General features: G+C 38.2%; 1 protein-coding gene and 1 long non-coding RNA gene across 3 annotated transcripts; one reads left to right on the forward strand and one right to left on the reverse strand.

Annotated features, from left to right (window-relative positions):
• Nucleotides 272-9,431, forward strand: LOC109228829. 2 transcript variants are annotated; one of them, XM_019394060.1, is made up of 15 exons: nucleotides 272-810; nucleotides 3,859-4,255; nucleotides 4,345-4,522; nucleotides 4,632-4,771; nucleotides 4,848-6,045; nucleotides 6,147-6,247; nucleotides 6,354-6,504; nucleotides 6,945-7,013; nucleotides 7,119-7,164; nucleotides 7,258-7,619; nucleotides 7,847-7,926; nucleotides 8,030-8,165; nucleotides 8,543-8,741; nucleotides 8,848-8,930; nucleotides 9,087-9,431. In XM_019394060.1, the coding sequence occupies exons 1-15, from the start codon at nucleotides 699-701 to the stop codon at nucleotides 9,219-9,221; spliced, it is 3,387 nt and encodes a 1,128-aa protein (XP_019249605.1). In that variant the 5' UTR covers nucleotides 272-698; the 3' UTR covers nucleotides 9,222-9,431. The 2 variants fall into 2 exon arrangements, with proteins under 2 accessions (XP_019249605.1, XP_019249606.1); XM_019394061.1 differs by having other exon boundaries at nucleotides 6,360-6,504.
• Nucleotides 10,256-12,595, reverse strand: LOC109228830. Its single transcript, XR_002068431.1, has 4 exons — nucleotides 12,378-12,595; nucleotides 12,109-12,164; nucleotides 10,625-10,666; nucleotides 10,256-10,539 (listed from the first exon to the last, which is right to left on the reverse strand). It is a non-coding gene; the product is annotated as an uncharacterized LOC109228830 (long non-coding RNA).

Raw genomic sequence — 14,791 nt, forward strand, 5'->3', positions numbered from 1 at the left:
TATTTCGGACAAATAATAACATGATACGTGAAAATTCAAGTGTAAGAAAATATTTAAAAAAAAATTCCCTCCGTTAGACAAATAATGGCATAGTTGGACTATTTCTTTAACGGCAATGGCATGGATATAGCAAACTTTTAACGAATGACATCAATAGGCCATTTCTGAAAGTTCAGTGGCATTTTTAGGCTTTTTCCGTTCAATATTTAAAAAATTAAGATATTTACTGATTTTCTTTTCTTCTTCTTTTCTTTTGGCAAAACCTCTCCCTCATATTTTGGTAGTGGTAGTTAAAACTTTGATTACGACTACAATCTACCAGTGCTCCTCTGTTCAACATTTTGCACGCAGAGCAAGTGAGAGCGGAGCATCTACTTGGATAAATCAGTTCCTCTCATACTCATACTTGAGATTTTCCAACTTATTTATTACATCAGTTCTGTTACCTTTTCCTCCGATTCATTTTCATCACATTTGAAAATTGCAATTCATCAAACTTCCAGAAACTTCTACTAAGCATGACCTTGTCCACATGAGAATGTGTCCCAATATGTTGTTACTGAAGAGACAACCGTCGAATTCATATAGCTGATTCTAACTTGTTTGTGACAGACGTAGTAGTAGTTGATGTGTATCTTGTAAATTAGGTCGTTGATAATCGTGGTTGCGTGAAGGATTTGAATTGAAGGAGGTCCGAAATGAGCACGGAAAGGCAGGCCGCGGTGACGGTTCGGGACCTAGTAGAGGAAGCTAAGAAACGAGTTGTTGTTTTCATCATATGCGCCATTGGACTGTCCTATCTCATGTCTCGTGAGTGTTCTTTCCCTCCAGCTCCTTTTTTTTTCCTTTCAGTTTGATCAATTTTCACTGACGAATTGCTGTTACTATTTCGTTTGCCATAGTTTTATGTCGTAATTGCTGTGATTTTGTTGTATTGAGCCGAGGGTCTTTCGGAAACAACCTCTCTACCTTCACAAGGTAGGGGTAAGGACTTACATGTCTAAATCAACTATAAATTGAGATTGTAGGAAATGTTTATTTTGAATAAGGGCTTAGCCATTCATGAAATGTTACCTCACTAATGGGGTGAGTGGGCATATTCCTACAAAGAGGCTGCTTTTAAGCCTCGTGACCATACTAATGACTACTCATAGTTCGAAGATTTAGGGTTTTAGAATATGGCTCAATGGTAAAACCAAGAGGAGGAAGGGACCTTTCCTGTCGTCACTACGTCACTTCAGCTGGTAGTTATGATGCTCATCTCGGGGCCTACCTAATACAGATGTCCTTGAAATAGGTAAATGGTTGATTGCAGGGGCGGGATGTAGAGTGTAATATATGGGTTCGGCAGGACCCAGTAGCTTTGGCTCAAACTCTGTATATATATTAAGAAATTCACTAAATATGTACAAATATTAAATTCCCAACTCAGTTATTAGCACTTGAGGTTTCTGCCCTAAACTCCGAAACTCATAAAGCTCAAATCCTGAATCCACCTCTAGTTGATTGGAAAGCTTAGGCAGTAGTAGGACATTCCATGCAGATCTTTTTGAAACATGGTCCTCACAAATCCTATATTTTCATGGGTAGGTCGGGTGAATTCTAAGGTTCCATATTTCAGTCGTGAACATAGTTTGATCTTGTTCATAATTATGGATGCGAAGTATGTAAGTGAAGAGGGGCTCATTTACCTCCTCTCCTCTTGAATTTACTCGATCTCGCTGCTCATTCCCTGTATTTTGAACTATGCTTCAAGTATTTGACCTCGCAAATTCTTTGCTTCCCATTCAACTACTCTGGTAAAAAGAGAGAAACGCAAGTCCTGTGGTAGCTTGAATCTGCTAGAAATTGTGCTGGCACAACTCTAAAAGCCCAAGTATCAGAGGGGTGACTGCTGAAACTAACTATGAAATGACAATTTAGGGTCACTTTAATGGAGAACTTCCTGGTGGCCTTTATAAACAAGCTTACTCATTATGAAGAATGAATTACTAAAATGTAAATGTTGCAGACTTGGAAAACCAAAAAAGGAGGGGGAAAATATAAAAGAACTGCGCCTCAAGTATATTGACCTGTATCGGCTCGATATTGTTGGACTTTGAATTTGCTACCTTGTGTGAATTGGGGGGTTAAATGTTTCCTTCTAAGAGCACTTTGACAGGGGTGCACCAGTAAATGACCTGGTTTGATTCCTGACATGTGCACAAAGAAGGACTCACAAAATGATTAACCTTTCTCCTGATCACACGGGTTTATTCATCCAAAATATGATCATCTTTCCACTTGTGTTTGCTGTGCGCTGATTGTCGATTCAGATGAAGACGATTTCTATTTAAATATCCTGCATGCCGAGAAAAGTATTAGGTATACCATGTATGTTGAGTCGTCGACAGAAAGAAATTTAAGGGTTCTTTCTTCACTAGAAGGGCTACTATGCCAAAAATGATGTAGTTGAAAAAAAGGCCACATCCCACATGTCATTCCCTTCTAAATTGATTAATTCAGAAGTCTAATCTATTTACAATGCAAGAACATCTAAGCCCACCACATAGCGATTATAAGCCCACCAGATAGCGATTATTTGTTTCTCTATTTCTCTCTACCCTCCTTTAGGAAGCACCACTACTGATCATTTTCGCGATCATTTGGATAATGTGTGGAATCACTGACGGAGGACATTAGTTTATGAAATTCATTTTTCATGAAGAGAAATATTCTGTGTTTCTCTAACATGCATTTATAATAGAATTTCTTTCTTGATTTTATAGATACTGATGGTTATGTTAAGATCTAGTACTTCTCCCGTCAATATTCATGTGCCAATTTTGCATGACGCATAGGATTCACGATTCTCTTATATTTTACTAGATTGGATACCATTTCAAGGTCCACATAAGTCAACCAATAGATTGATGCAGGAAGGGTAATGAAGCCAATCTGAAAATAAGGAATACAACCTATAATATTTATGAGTGCAAGACAGTAAAAGAAGTCAAAAATGTTAGCCTTAATCACATGGCATATTTCTTTGCAACTTCGCTGAATACTTAAAATATGAAGGATCCAAGTTGAGAAGCATCCACTTGGAGGAACTAATATAGATGAAGTGCAGGTGAAAGTAGTCTCCTTTGATTTATGACCGATGAATAACTACTTAATTAAGATTGTGAAGACATGCATGACTGGTCAAGCGGTAAAGTCAGAGGCATGAAGATATATTCTAGTACCATGTGTATGCATTTTGCCCCGATTCAATTCTATATAAAATTGTCTTTTTATCTTAGTATCTTTCTCTTGAAGTGAAATGTACTTTCTTGCTGGAAACAATCCATTTCAATTTGCAGGAAGACTTTACTTAAGTCTACTGAAGGATTTGATCCTTCTTCCTTGTGCTCAGAGAAACCATTTTTTAATATGGTTCGAGCACTTCAGTTGTTGCCATGGACATTCGTCTTGGGGGTTGAGTATGATGAGTAATCTACTTCGTTGATGTAGCGGAACAATTGTTGATGCAAGTTCTGCACTTAACTGCTTCAAATGTTTCCCAGTTATTAAGTTTCTTGTGTTGTGGCCACCCATGTAGGAGTTAAGTCTAAAAACCTACCCTTTTGTATTGCCGTCCTGACAAAGTTCTCTGTTTCTGTAATCATCTGCATGCTTCTTGAGAGATATTCTCTTTTGTTTATTCTTATAACTGCATTATGACTAAGCCTGGGTGTTTGCAATCTGTTCAGTCCATTTCAAGTTAAAATTATAGTTGGCCCTTGTTTAGAACTTACTATGACGGCATGCCTTATAGTCTGCCTTCTTCTCTCTATTTTCTCACCCTTGTCATTTTTCCATTGTTTTGCTTTGCAGTGACGAGCTCCTCAGTTTTTATCAACTTGCCTGCTGCTGCTCTCTTAATTGTTTTCCTTTGTTATCTGTCTCTTGATTTTGATGCGCGGATGAAAGCTGCTACATATAAAAGAAAGTCATCCGTATCAAACAACACTTCTCAGAGGAAACATATTGATGCTCCAAGAGCAGTTAATGAGAAGGCCAATTGGAGGAAGAAAGTAAATTCACCTGCTGTAGAAGAAGCAATAGATCACTTCACCAGACATATAGTTTCTGAGTGGGTGACAGATCTCTGGTACTCCCGCATAACTTCTGATAGACAGGGACCTGAGGAACTTGTGCAGATCATGAATGGTGTACTAGGGGAAATCTCATGTCGCGCGAGAACTATTAATCTTATAGATCTTTTCACAAGGTCTAAAATTTTAGTTCCTGGATGTTGCTGAAGATTTCCTCTTTAGCTTACTTTTGATCTTAAGGAAGTCAGCAACTGAAAACATGCAGGGATATTATCAGTCTAATATGCACTCATTTGGAGCTGTTTCGTGCAAGCAAGATGAGGATTCTGAAGAAACTGCCAAGATCCTTGACAATTGAAGAGCTTGATGTGGAACTTAAACTGGTGTTGGCTGCAGATGACAAGTTACATCCTGCTTTACTTTCTCCGGAGGCTGAGCACAAGGTAGTTTCATTTTTTATGATATCCTAACAACTGATAATCCATTGATTTCTAAAAGCCTTTTTGGTTAGGATGGTTTTATTTATCTTATACTAATCTTCTTCATCTGCAGGTTTTCCAGCATCTCATGGATGGTCTCCTTTCATACACTTTTGAGACAGAGGAGGTGCAGTGCTGTTTATTCCACTACATTGTCAGGGAGCTTCTTGCTTGTGTTGTAATACGACCAGTGTTAAATTTAGCGAACCCGAGGTAACTGCTTCCTAGATCTTGCTTGTTGTAGTCAAATTTTGTTTCTGCTCTTTATTTGTTCACAAACTTTTGTCAGGTTCATTAACGAGAGGATTGAGTCTTTAGTTGTTTCTATAAATAAGGCCGATAAAGGAACCACAGCAACAGAAACAGAACCACAGTCCATGCCGATTGGATCTGGTAAAATACCGGCAGATCATTTTTCTCAGGTTTTAGATCCTTCTGCTAAGGGTGTAGAACTTGTACAATTGAAAAAAGACCAACCTAATAATACTGAGGAGCATGCCATGGACAGTGTGAATGTAACAGATTTGTCAAAGGACACTTTGCTTTCGATTGATCCTCGGTCTACTCGTTCTTGGAGTTCTTTGCCATCAGAAATCGATGCAGATGACGGAAGAGGTATTCAGAGACACCACTCTGGAGGAGAGTGGGGTGAAATGCTAGATTTGCTTTCTCGTAGAAAGACCGAAGCCCTTGCTCCTGAAAATTTAGACAACATATGGGCAAAAGGCAGAAACTATAAACGGAAAGAAGAGGCCAATCTAGCATCTGATACACTCAAAAAGAGTTTATTGGTAGGTGCACCAAAACTGCTGGGACACTCAAAGGAAGCTAAACAGAAAGAGAGTGAGAGAGAAAACAAGATTGGAGCTAAGCATTATGTGAAGGACAATACTTCCTCGCAGGGTGTTTTGAACAGACCAAGTTATCCTCCAGATTACTTGTATCAAGACGAAAATGAACATAACTCAGATGACCTTGAATCAGAGAGCAGTAGTTCTTACACTACTGAAGATGAAAAACCCAGCACTGTGACAGGTCTTGACTCTCCTGGCACCCAAGTGTCGGATGGGAAAAATATAAGGAATGTAAATCACATTCATCATCCACTTGAAAATAATGAAGGCCATAAGAGAAGAAAAGGAAAATCTGGTAAAGTACATATCCGCTCTAAACACTTAAATAGAGTACTGTCTGGGCGGAAAAGGTCTAGAGTAAGCAACCAAACAGGGCATGTGTGGCAAGAGATACAAAGAACCAGCTTCTCACTGGGGGATGGGCAAGATATATTAAATTCCAAAGAAAATGTGAAACTGGATGGTTTAAGTGATGACTCCGTGACAGAAATATTCGGTAGAATTTCTAGTGACACAACTGCATCTGCATCATCATCTGCCTTGTCGAGAAGCATTTTGGAAAATCTTAATATGGGTCCTCATTCTGCAAATGGTTCTGTAATTGCTGATTCTTTTTTGAAATTAAGAAGTGAGGTATAGATTTGATTGCCATCCTTTTTTTCCATGTTACTTGACTTTCTGGATAACTCAAATGGTCTTGGATGTCTACTGAATTAGCCTTTTTTCGGTTGCAGGTCCTGAGTGCAAATATTGTAAGATGTGGCTCCAAAACTTTTGCTGTTTATTCCATATCTGTTACAGATATGAACAATAATAGTTGGTCTATCAAAAGAAGGTAGAGTGATGTGAACTTTATGCTGATAGGCATTCTGAAGATCGCTTTTTCGTAGAGATTGTCATCTGAAGAGTCTCTTGCATCAAATTTAAATTTTGGCTGCTAGTTGCAGGTTTCGACATTTTGAGGAGCTACACTGGTGTCTTAAAGAGTTTCGGGAGTACAATCTTCATTTACCTCCCAAGCATTTCCTCTCTTCAAGTCTGAATGTTCCTGTCATTCGAGAACGGTGCAAATACCTTGACTTGTATTTGAAGGTGATACTTTAACAGATGGCATCTGAAAGTCCCTTTCTAAGCCAATCAATATTACTTTCTTCTCTAGATCAAAGTGCATCATGTTATACACATTTACTATTATATCTAAATAATGTTGAAATGTTATTCTCACTCTATTTTTCCCCTTTTCATTATTGTTATACTTTTGCACTTTACCTTGATCTTAGTTCTTTAATAGTATTTGGACTTTCATCTCTGCCAAGGAGTGTCTTTTGTTCCTGAAATCAATCAAATACCACCAGTTCCACTGCTATTTGGATGTCATGGGGTGCCAAGAAAAGTTTTAGATTAATCAGGAAACTGGGTTTTGGTATATAATCCTCTAAAAGATCTTGTTCACTTTAGTCTGCTGTAGCTTTTATTTCTTTTCTCTAATGTTGTCTTTATTTTTATTTGGCTTCTGTTTCTGCTTTCCTCAGAAACTTCTGCTGCTCCCAACTGTTTCCAGTTCCATCGAAGTATGGGACTTCCTCAGTGTGGATTCACAGGTTGAAAATATTTTCAGCTCACAGGTTTCTTAGTCTGGATTGATTTTAGAACAAAGAGAGTTGATTTTGCCTTCTTCTTTCTTTTTTCTTTTTTTGGTTGTGCAGACATATAGCTTCTCAAACTCCTTGTCCATAATTGAAACATTACCAGGTGAGTAAATTGAGTTCGCATGATGAGGGAGAAAAGGATGGGGCTCTGTCCTATGTTTAGTCATAAATAGTTTATATGGATATTCAATTTCAGTTGACCTGGATGGCACTGTACGTCAAATGAGTAAAGAACCTCCACCAGGTATAAGCCCTCGAACGGATCTCTTATCCTCCAAGGGGGAGCGTTCTAATACTGAAAGCAAGAATCCAACTTTAAGGATGGAGCAAGATCATTCGGTACATGAATCAGGATTAAGGAAAAACTATCTCGCACTCTCTCCTCCAAAAAGACCTCTCAAAGAAACTTTTGAGGATTCAACTAGGGACCATAAGGTGCATACAAATAGAAAATCAACCCCAAACATGCAGACGTCATCAAAACCAGTTGAAACTAACTCACATGCATCACCTGAATCTCTCGTTGATGTTCCCATTGATCCCGCCTTTCCCAGTGAGGTAGTCACTAGCGACTTGTCTAATTTGCTCAGCATATATATCCTTTCACTATTGAACTCTAAAGAATAGATTTCTTATGATTCAAATTGATTATGGAAAGATAAGAACGCTATTTTATTTAAGGATGCTCTTTATATTTGATATATTTTCCTAGTAGTGAGTTGAAAGCGGTTTTAGCCTGATAATTATCTAAATTGGCTCTAAACCTCATTTTTGTTTCACTGTAGTGGGTGCCACCAAATTTAAGCGTGCCTATATTAGATCTTGTTGACGTCATTTTTCAGCTTCAAGATGGTGGATGGATCAGGTATCATTTACTTATGCAACTAACAAATTAAGCTGTTGGACTTGATTTTAAATGCACTTGTGTCATGGACTTCACTGGACCTATTGACTTGTGTGCATTTTAGGAGGAAGGCGTTCTGGGTGGCTAAACAGGTTTTACAATTGGGAATGGGTGATGCATTTGATGATTGGCTGATTGAGAAAATCCAGCGTCTGCGCAGGGGTTCAGTTGTTGCTGCAGGTATCAGATGTGTTGAACAGGTAATTTTCAAGTGTCCTAACGTATTTGTTTATTTTTTCTGAAAGACAGATGCTAATGACAATTCGATTTGCATGTGGACTAGTATTTATTGTAGCTCACTGAATTAATGCCATTACCTCTAGAATTCCTCCAACATTTCTTAATTCGAGAAATTCTTTTGTCCATTTTTTATTCTTTTCTGATCGTGCTCTGTGTTTTTTATTCCCTTTTTTGGAGTGGGGGTGGGGCAGTTAGTATGCGCAGCCATCAGTTATCCCTGAACTTTATTGCTGTATTTTGCACATATGCATTCAAACGAAAGAAGTTGTTCATTGAGACTAATATCCTACCAATGTCGGATTTAGTACTACCTATTTTAACTTTGTGCTCCATGTAGATTCTCTGGCCAGATGGTATATTCATCACAAAGCACCCGACACGACAACGTCCTGGACCCTCTCCATCCCCTAATTCTCCTCAAGGCCAAGTTTCCACTCCATTAAGTTCACCTTCGGTGGAGGATTCACTGAAGCTGGATGAGATGCAACAGCAGGAAGCACAACGACGTGCAAAACTTGTTTATGAGCTAATGATTGGTGGGTTGTTCTAATTTACCATGTTCTGTTGGCTATACACATTCCAACACTTGATCATAATCCATATCTCTACTCTGCAACTGTTTGACTCCTATATCATTTGCAGATAAGGCACCAGCTGCTATTGTAGGGCTTGTTGGTCACAAGGAATATGAACAATGTGCAAAGGATCTTTATTACTTCATCCAGGTGATTTTTCCCGCAGTGCATTTAGAACTACTTATGAGATTATTTCTTTTTTCCTTTTGTGATTGATAGCCTTTAGAAGTCCTTTTTCATCTTTGTTTCTGTTTTTGGCTTTTTCTAAATAATAACAACTAATTTAGGGACTTGTTTCTTGTACAGTCATCCGTGTGTATAAAGCAGTTTGTCCTTGATCTTCTTGAGTTACTACTGTTGTCCGCGTTCCCAGAGCTGACTTCTGTATTTAACGCATTGCACGAGGAGAAGGGGAAGTTTGGAGAACTCAAAATAGAATAGATGTATCAATTTCCAAAATGTTGGTTATGCAATTTAAGGAAAACTGTAAAGAAAGTTTTTTATTTTTTCTTTGTTAATAATCATTGTAAAGGTTTTGTTCAGGGATTTTACGAAGGACTTATGTGTAGGATTCTCTTTTCTTCTTCAGAAGTCTCCTTGATGTGCATCCCAGAGGCAGAAAATCATGATGGGTGCAGAATATTTTACTCATTATCCCGTTGCCAACAATGTTGGAACACTATAGTTGGAGGTCAATGAAGATAAGCTTAATTGAATCGCCATGCCAAAGCAATGACTCGTTTTAAAGACAAATTATTAAAGTGCTGAAATGAAATGAACACAAAGGAAGCAGAATGGATACAAAAAGTTCATATTAGTTAAAGTATAGCTCAGCATAGAGGCATAACATATTAATTGACAAGATTCACTGTTTACTCTCTAACCTATAGAGAATGTGTTTACCGAACTAATATCAATCTGTGTTGAGGTCGAGAATGAATTAGACGTTCTGATTAAAAATCAGACTTCTATTAGTGGATTAACCCCTGGAGATACTCAGCTCACCTCTCTATTTCCCAACAAAGGCATCCCTAAGTTAATGCTTCAACCATAGCTTCATCTAATCATCTTACAGTCGTTGTACGCACCGAGAAAAATACTTGTTCCTTTGAATTTTGATAGCTCTCAATCCATTTATGGATCTGACACCAAATCCTTACGTTGTGGTTCCCTATGCTCATTTGACAAGCTAAATGTAGATGGCTAAATGATTGACTTGCCTTACATTTTTCTCAGGGGAGGGTTTTGGCCATGTTGATCACAAATTCCCTAGCCAACCACAAAATCACTCTTCTGGTTTCGACCCAGAATGATATATCGCAAACAACGCACAAGACAATCTCAAATTTAAAACATGCAAAAACTTGCCAAATCTGCAATAAAAGTAATGGAAAACCTGAATTTTGTTCTTTCCTCTTAATACTTTTCTGGGGGGTTACGGGGAGGTCGAAATTATGTTAGAGTGAGTCAGCATGTCACACAAAGATTAACGACTATATGAATTATTGATAGGGAAAGGCACCACAATACAAGTCATTATATTGGAAAGGAGCAAGTACCCCATACTAATTCATTGAGTCACCATAGAGACATCCCAAAAGTTAACAAAAGCTTATAACACCAAATCTAGCCATGGGCGAGAAAAGAAGATCCCAATACTAGGAGGAAGAATATAACATTCTCATTTCTTTCCGCTCTTTTTCAGGCCAGCACCACCAATGGAGCCTTTCGCAGCCTTTGCCTTGAGCTCCTTTAGTGCCTGCAAAATCACAAAAATAAAGAGTTAATTGAATCAGAATGATTGGTGTATCCACAGGCTGCAAGCACTGGAAGAATGAGTTTACCTTTTCCTCTTCCTTCTTCTTTGCAAGGAAAGCCTTGTCATTCTGCAGATAAATCGAACACATACAATTAGAGAGAGCAGCAAACATCACATGGAAGCTCATACACCAGAGACAAATACTTACTACAGTGGATACCAAATTCTGAGGATGAAACATGACCAATAATAACAAACGTTTCATTATTAGTCACCTGATTGCACTTCTTCATAGAAGAGATAGCAAATATTATCCTGACTAGTAGAGAATCTCTGAAGGTGACCATCTAAATATATCTTCCTCAAAAGAGCCAAATAATGCATAACAATCTTCACTAGCTTCACTGACCTAGATATGTATGAATAGGGGTAGAACTATAGAGGACATTATCAACACTGCCATGTGCCCATCAATCAACTACGACTCAACTAGAAACCAGTTGGCTCGACTGTATGAATCTTTTAATTATTTCCGCCAAACAAAAAGAAATCCTTTAATGATTCCGCTCACCCTACCCCACACCCACATCAACAAAAATAATGTTGTAACCTCTCTGTACCACTTGCAACCCGCATAAATTTGCTTCTTTTTTTCCTTTGTTTCTTCAATGTTCCCTTTCCTCCTTAGATCTCTTTTCCATTTTCAAAGTGCTTCCAGAAACAATTAAGAACTTTTTCATGCAGCTACAAAGTATACCCGCATTACATGCAAAAAATAGTCATACGTCTCTAACAGGCATGTTTTCTGCATGTAGACTGGATGCCTAACCCAACCTCCGCCTTGCTATCTATAGGCCCGAGGCATAAGTAAAACCTTAAATTCTAAGACCTTAGCTTGCACATATCTTGCTAAAAATTGTCCAGCAGTATCTTGGTGCTGGTTTTTGCCATCAATGAAATAATTCTGGTCGCTTATCCCAACAAAAAAAACAACAACTGAACAGCAACAGCTAAGCCATCCAAACAAGTTGGGGCCAGCAATAAGAATCCTCACTGACCATGTTGCCAATACTATTAAAAAAAAGTACTAAAAGTTCTTTATATTTTTTAGGGATGTATAAATCTTTGAAAGGCTAAAACAACTCCTATATTACATAGGCTATATAACAGCATAGGATGTGAAGTAAAAATGTTAACATGACTAAAACCTTATTCCCCCCACCCCCCACCCTCAAAAAAGAGAGAAAAAAATCAGCTGATAGCACAAACGGGCATATCAATCAGCTAAGTCTCAATCCCAAATAAGTTGGGGGTCGGGTATACAATCCTTTGTTCCAATTCAAAGGATGCATCACTCATAAGTACAGACTACATATCTACCCAAATTGAGAGTTCAAATCACTATTACCTCTATTTGAATCAAAGTTTCTCGACACGAAATTCAAGACATAAAATAAACAATATGTTGGACAGACGGATTGTAGTCAAAACACGAGATCTGCAAAATAAGTGACAGGATGGACGCAGAAATAAAATAAAATAAAAAAACAAAATCATCCACTAAATTACCTCGTCGTATTCCTTCTTTTCACTCTTTGGGGCCTTCAAAGGCTTTGCCTTTCCACCTGTTCCACAAAAAGAAAAATCAGTTAGAAAATCAATTCAGTTCTTAGCCTTTCTTCGACAAAATCAATCAACCAACCACACCTCAACCCCAAATTAATTGGGTCAGCTATATGTAAAAAATAATCAAAAATCAAATCTTTGAAATTTTATTAATTATAGAAAAGGCGATTAAAAGTAAAAGAAGAGAAGAAAAGGGAGATTAAGAAGAGTACCTTGCTTAGAAGACATGGTTGATTTTCTAGGGTTAAGAGTTTGGATCTGATTATCGCTTAATTAGAGAATGGAAATACCTTCTCCTAACCCACACAGCTCTTTTGTTAAAAATTTCTGGACAGTCGCATAAATTTATAACATTGGTGTACAACCGTGGAATTATTGGGGTGGGAATAAAAGTTATGTTTTTACTGTTTTACCCTCTTTGGCTGAAGTGTCAATGGGAGATTATGAGGGGGCTTTTAGGTATTTGAATAAAGGAATCAACCTATTAGATGTAGGGCTAGCGCATCATTCCTTTAGCAACTTGCCTTCTTTTCCTTCTTTTTTTGTCTTCCCCATCTTTTTCCCCACCATCTCACTTATAGCATGTTTAGCCAAGCTTCAAAAATTTATTTATTTTGAAAAAAAAAATTAAAAATAATAATTTTGGTGATAAGCAATTACAATTAGTGTTTGACCAATCTTTTGAAAAGTGCTTGTAAGTGTATTTTTCTCAAAAACACTTTTCGAGATATATATAAGCTCGTGCTTGAGCACGGCCCCAACATGGGCATGGCTTTGGTGATGATGTATAGAGTATATAAATCTCACACGGGCATAAAAATTTGATGATAACTAATTGTACAGAAATTGGATATATAAGTCAATATGGTATGACAAAAGTAATGGGGTTATTATAACTAACCTTTTTTTTAAAAAAAAAAATATGAGTTATAATATCTAACTCACAGTAACTCTTCTTAGCCAATCACCTTCATGTTCCTCAATACCTAAATATAAAAAAGCAATCACCACAATGAAGACCACAAAAAAGTAGAGGGCACTGAATATGTGCTTAACAGCATCCTTTGATATACCATAAGTATATGATCTAGTGGAACCATCCAAAGTTAAGTATCACATACATATCATGCACCAAAAAAATACATATATTATTTGTATCTTCAGTACAACACATGCATATCTTAGTTCATCATTTTCTAGGAGCTAGTAGCCAATCTTTTGCATTCCAAAAATACAACACAGGGAGATTTTGGGGTACTTGGAAAAAGCATGTGTTTGCTCAAAAGTTATCATATACCTTATGAGTGTAAATAATATAAATAAATTACGGGAAAATCATAGCAAATCGTAATAATCCATTAGACCAAATGAAAGATGCGCAAATAAGTACTCAGCGTTAGGAAGAGAGACATTAAAAGCTTTTATTGATAGTATTGCTTTGGTCTGCCTCTCTATGAAGAGGTTCAGAGCCTTACAATGATGTTCCACTTTCCCATAATGTGTGTATCGTTATCTCTTTCTCTCTCTCTCTTGAATAGTAAAGAAGAAGAAGCCCCCATTTCTAGGGTTTCCTCTCTTGGTATTTATAGCTGTGAGCTTCGTGAGCTGGCAATAAGTGGTCGTGACCACGTTGGGGTTTCGCCTTCATGATAACGGACAGGCCGTGGCCTTGTTGATCGAATCAGATAAGGGTTGAATACCACTAATTCTGAGTGGTCGTACCACTAATCAATCATGAATTAGCTTAAGAAGGGATTAACTTCGTTAATTATCGTGGGGTCGGATTCTGACCCATACAGTTAGTCCCTCCGCTTATTGAGGTCGTGCCTTGGCCGAGCTCGATGAGTGGATTTCATCGACTGTAGTTTGAGAAACTCGGATAGGGAGGTCGACTGTCGCTTCGGTCGAGGCCGAATTCTCTTTGGCGATGACCCTTAGCCTTGTAGAGAGTCAGTGTTTTGTTATTGTGTTATCAAGTCGCCGTTCGATCGAGGTTGGACTCTCCTCCTTGGCAAAGGCACTTGACCCTTTAACTTAATTCGAGTGAGGTCGAGCTTTGTTGTGCTCTGATCCTTACGTTTGTTTGGGAGCATACCCGTCGACCATGGCGGATGGGTCGTATGTTGTGCGGCCGAGGGGAGTAAGGGCACGCTTGATACGTGTTTGGCGACGTCCAAAATTTGAGGGCGCGCGGAATATCTCCTCAGCGTTCATAGGTCGTTACAACCATTTCGAGGGCGAGACGCCGGTTGGCGGCTGAAAAGATGCTTCATGGAGCTTGTCATAATGACGCACGTTTCTGTAGAATCGAACCGGTGTGCAGTTGGTCATGTAGTTAATGGTGGCTATTGGGGTTCGTGAAAGCCACTTGTGTTGCCTATAAATAAGGGCTGAGGCATTTACTTCTCATATTTTCGTTGTTTGTCTGAGAGAGATTCTGAAGAAGCTTTTCTTACTGCTAATTCACTTTCATCTTGGTTCTTCGATCGTTATAACTTCTATCTTGTCCATCAAACTTTGTTTCTGTTTCATTATTGAATCAACAATGGCAGGCAGTTCTTCCCAAAACGTTCTTCCGACGGATCTTCCGGTTAACTCTCCGATGACTGAAGGGCCATCTCAGGCA

The sequence above is a fragment of the Nicotiana attenuata genome, chromosome 7 (genome assembly GCF_001879085.1).
Source record: "Nicotiana attenuata strain UT chromosome 7, NIATTr2, whole genome shotgun sequence".
NCBI lineage: Eukaryota > Viridiplantae > Streptophyta > Magnoliopsida > Solanales > Solanaceae > Nicotiana > Nicotiana attenuata.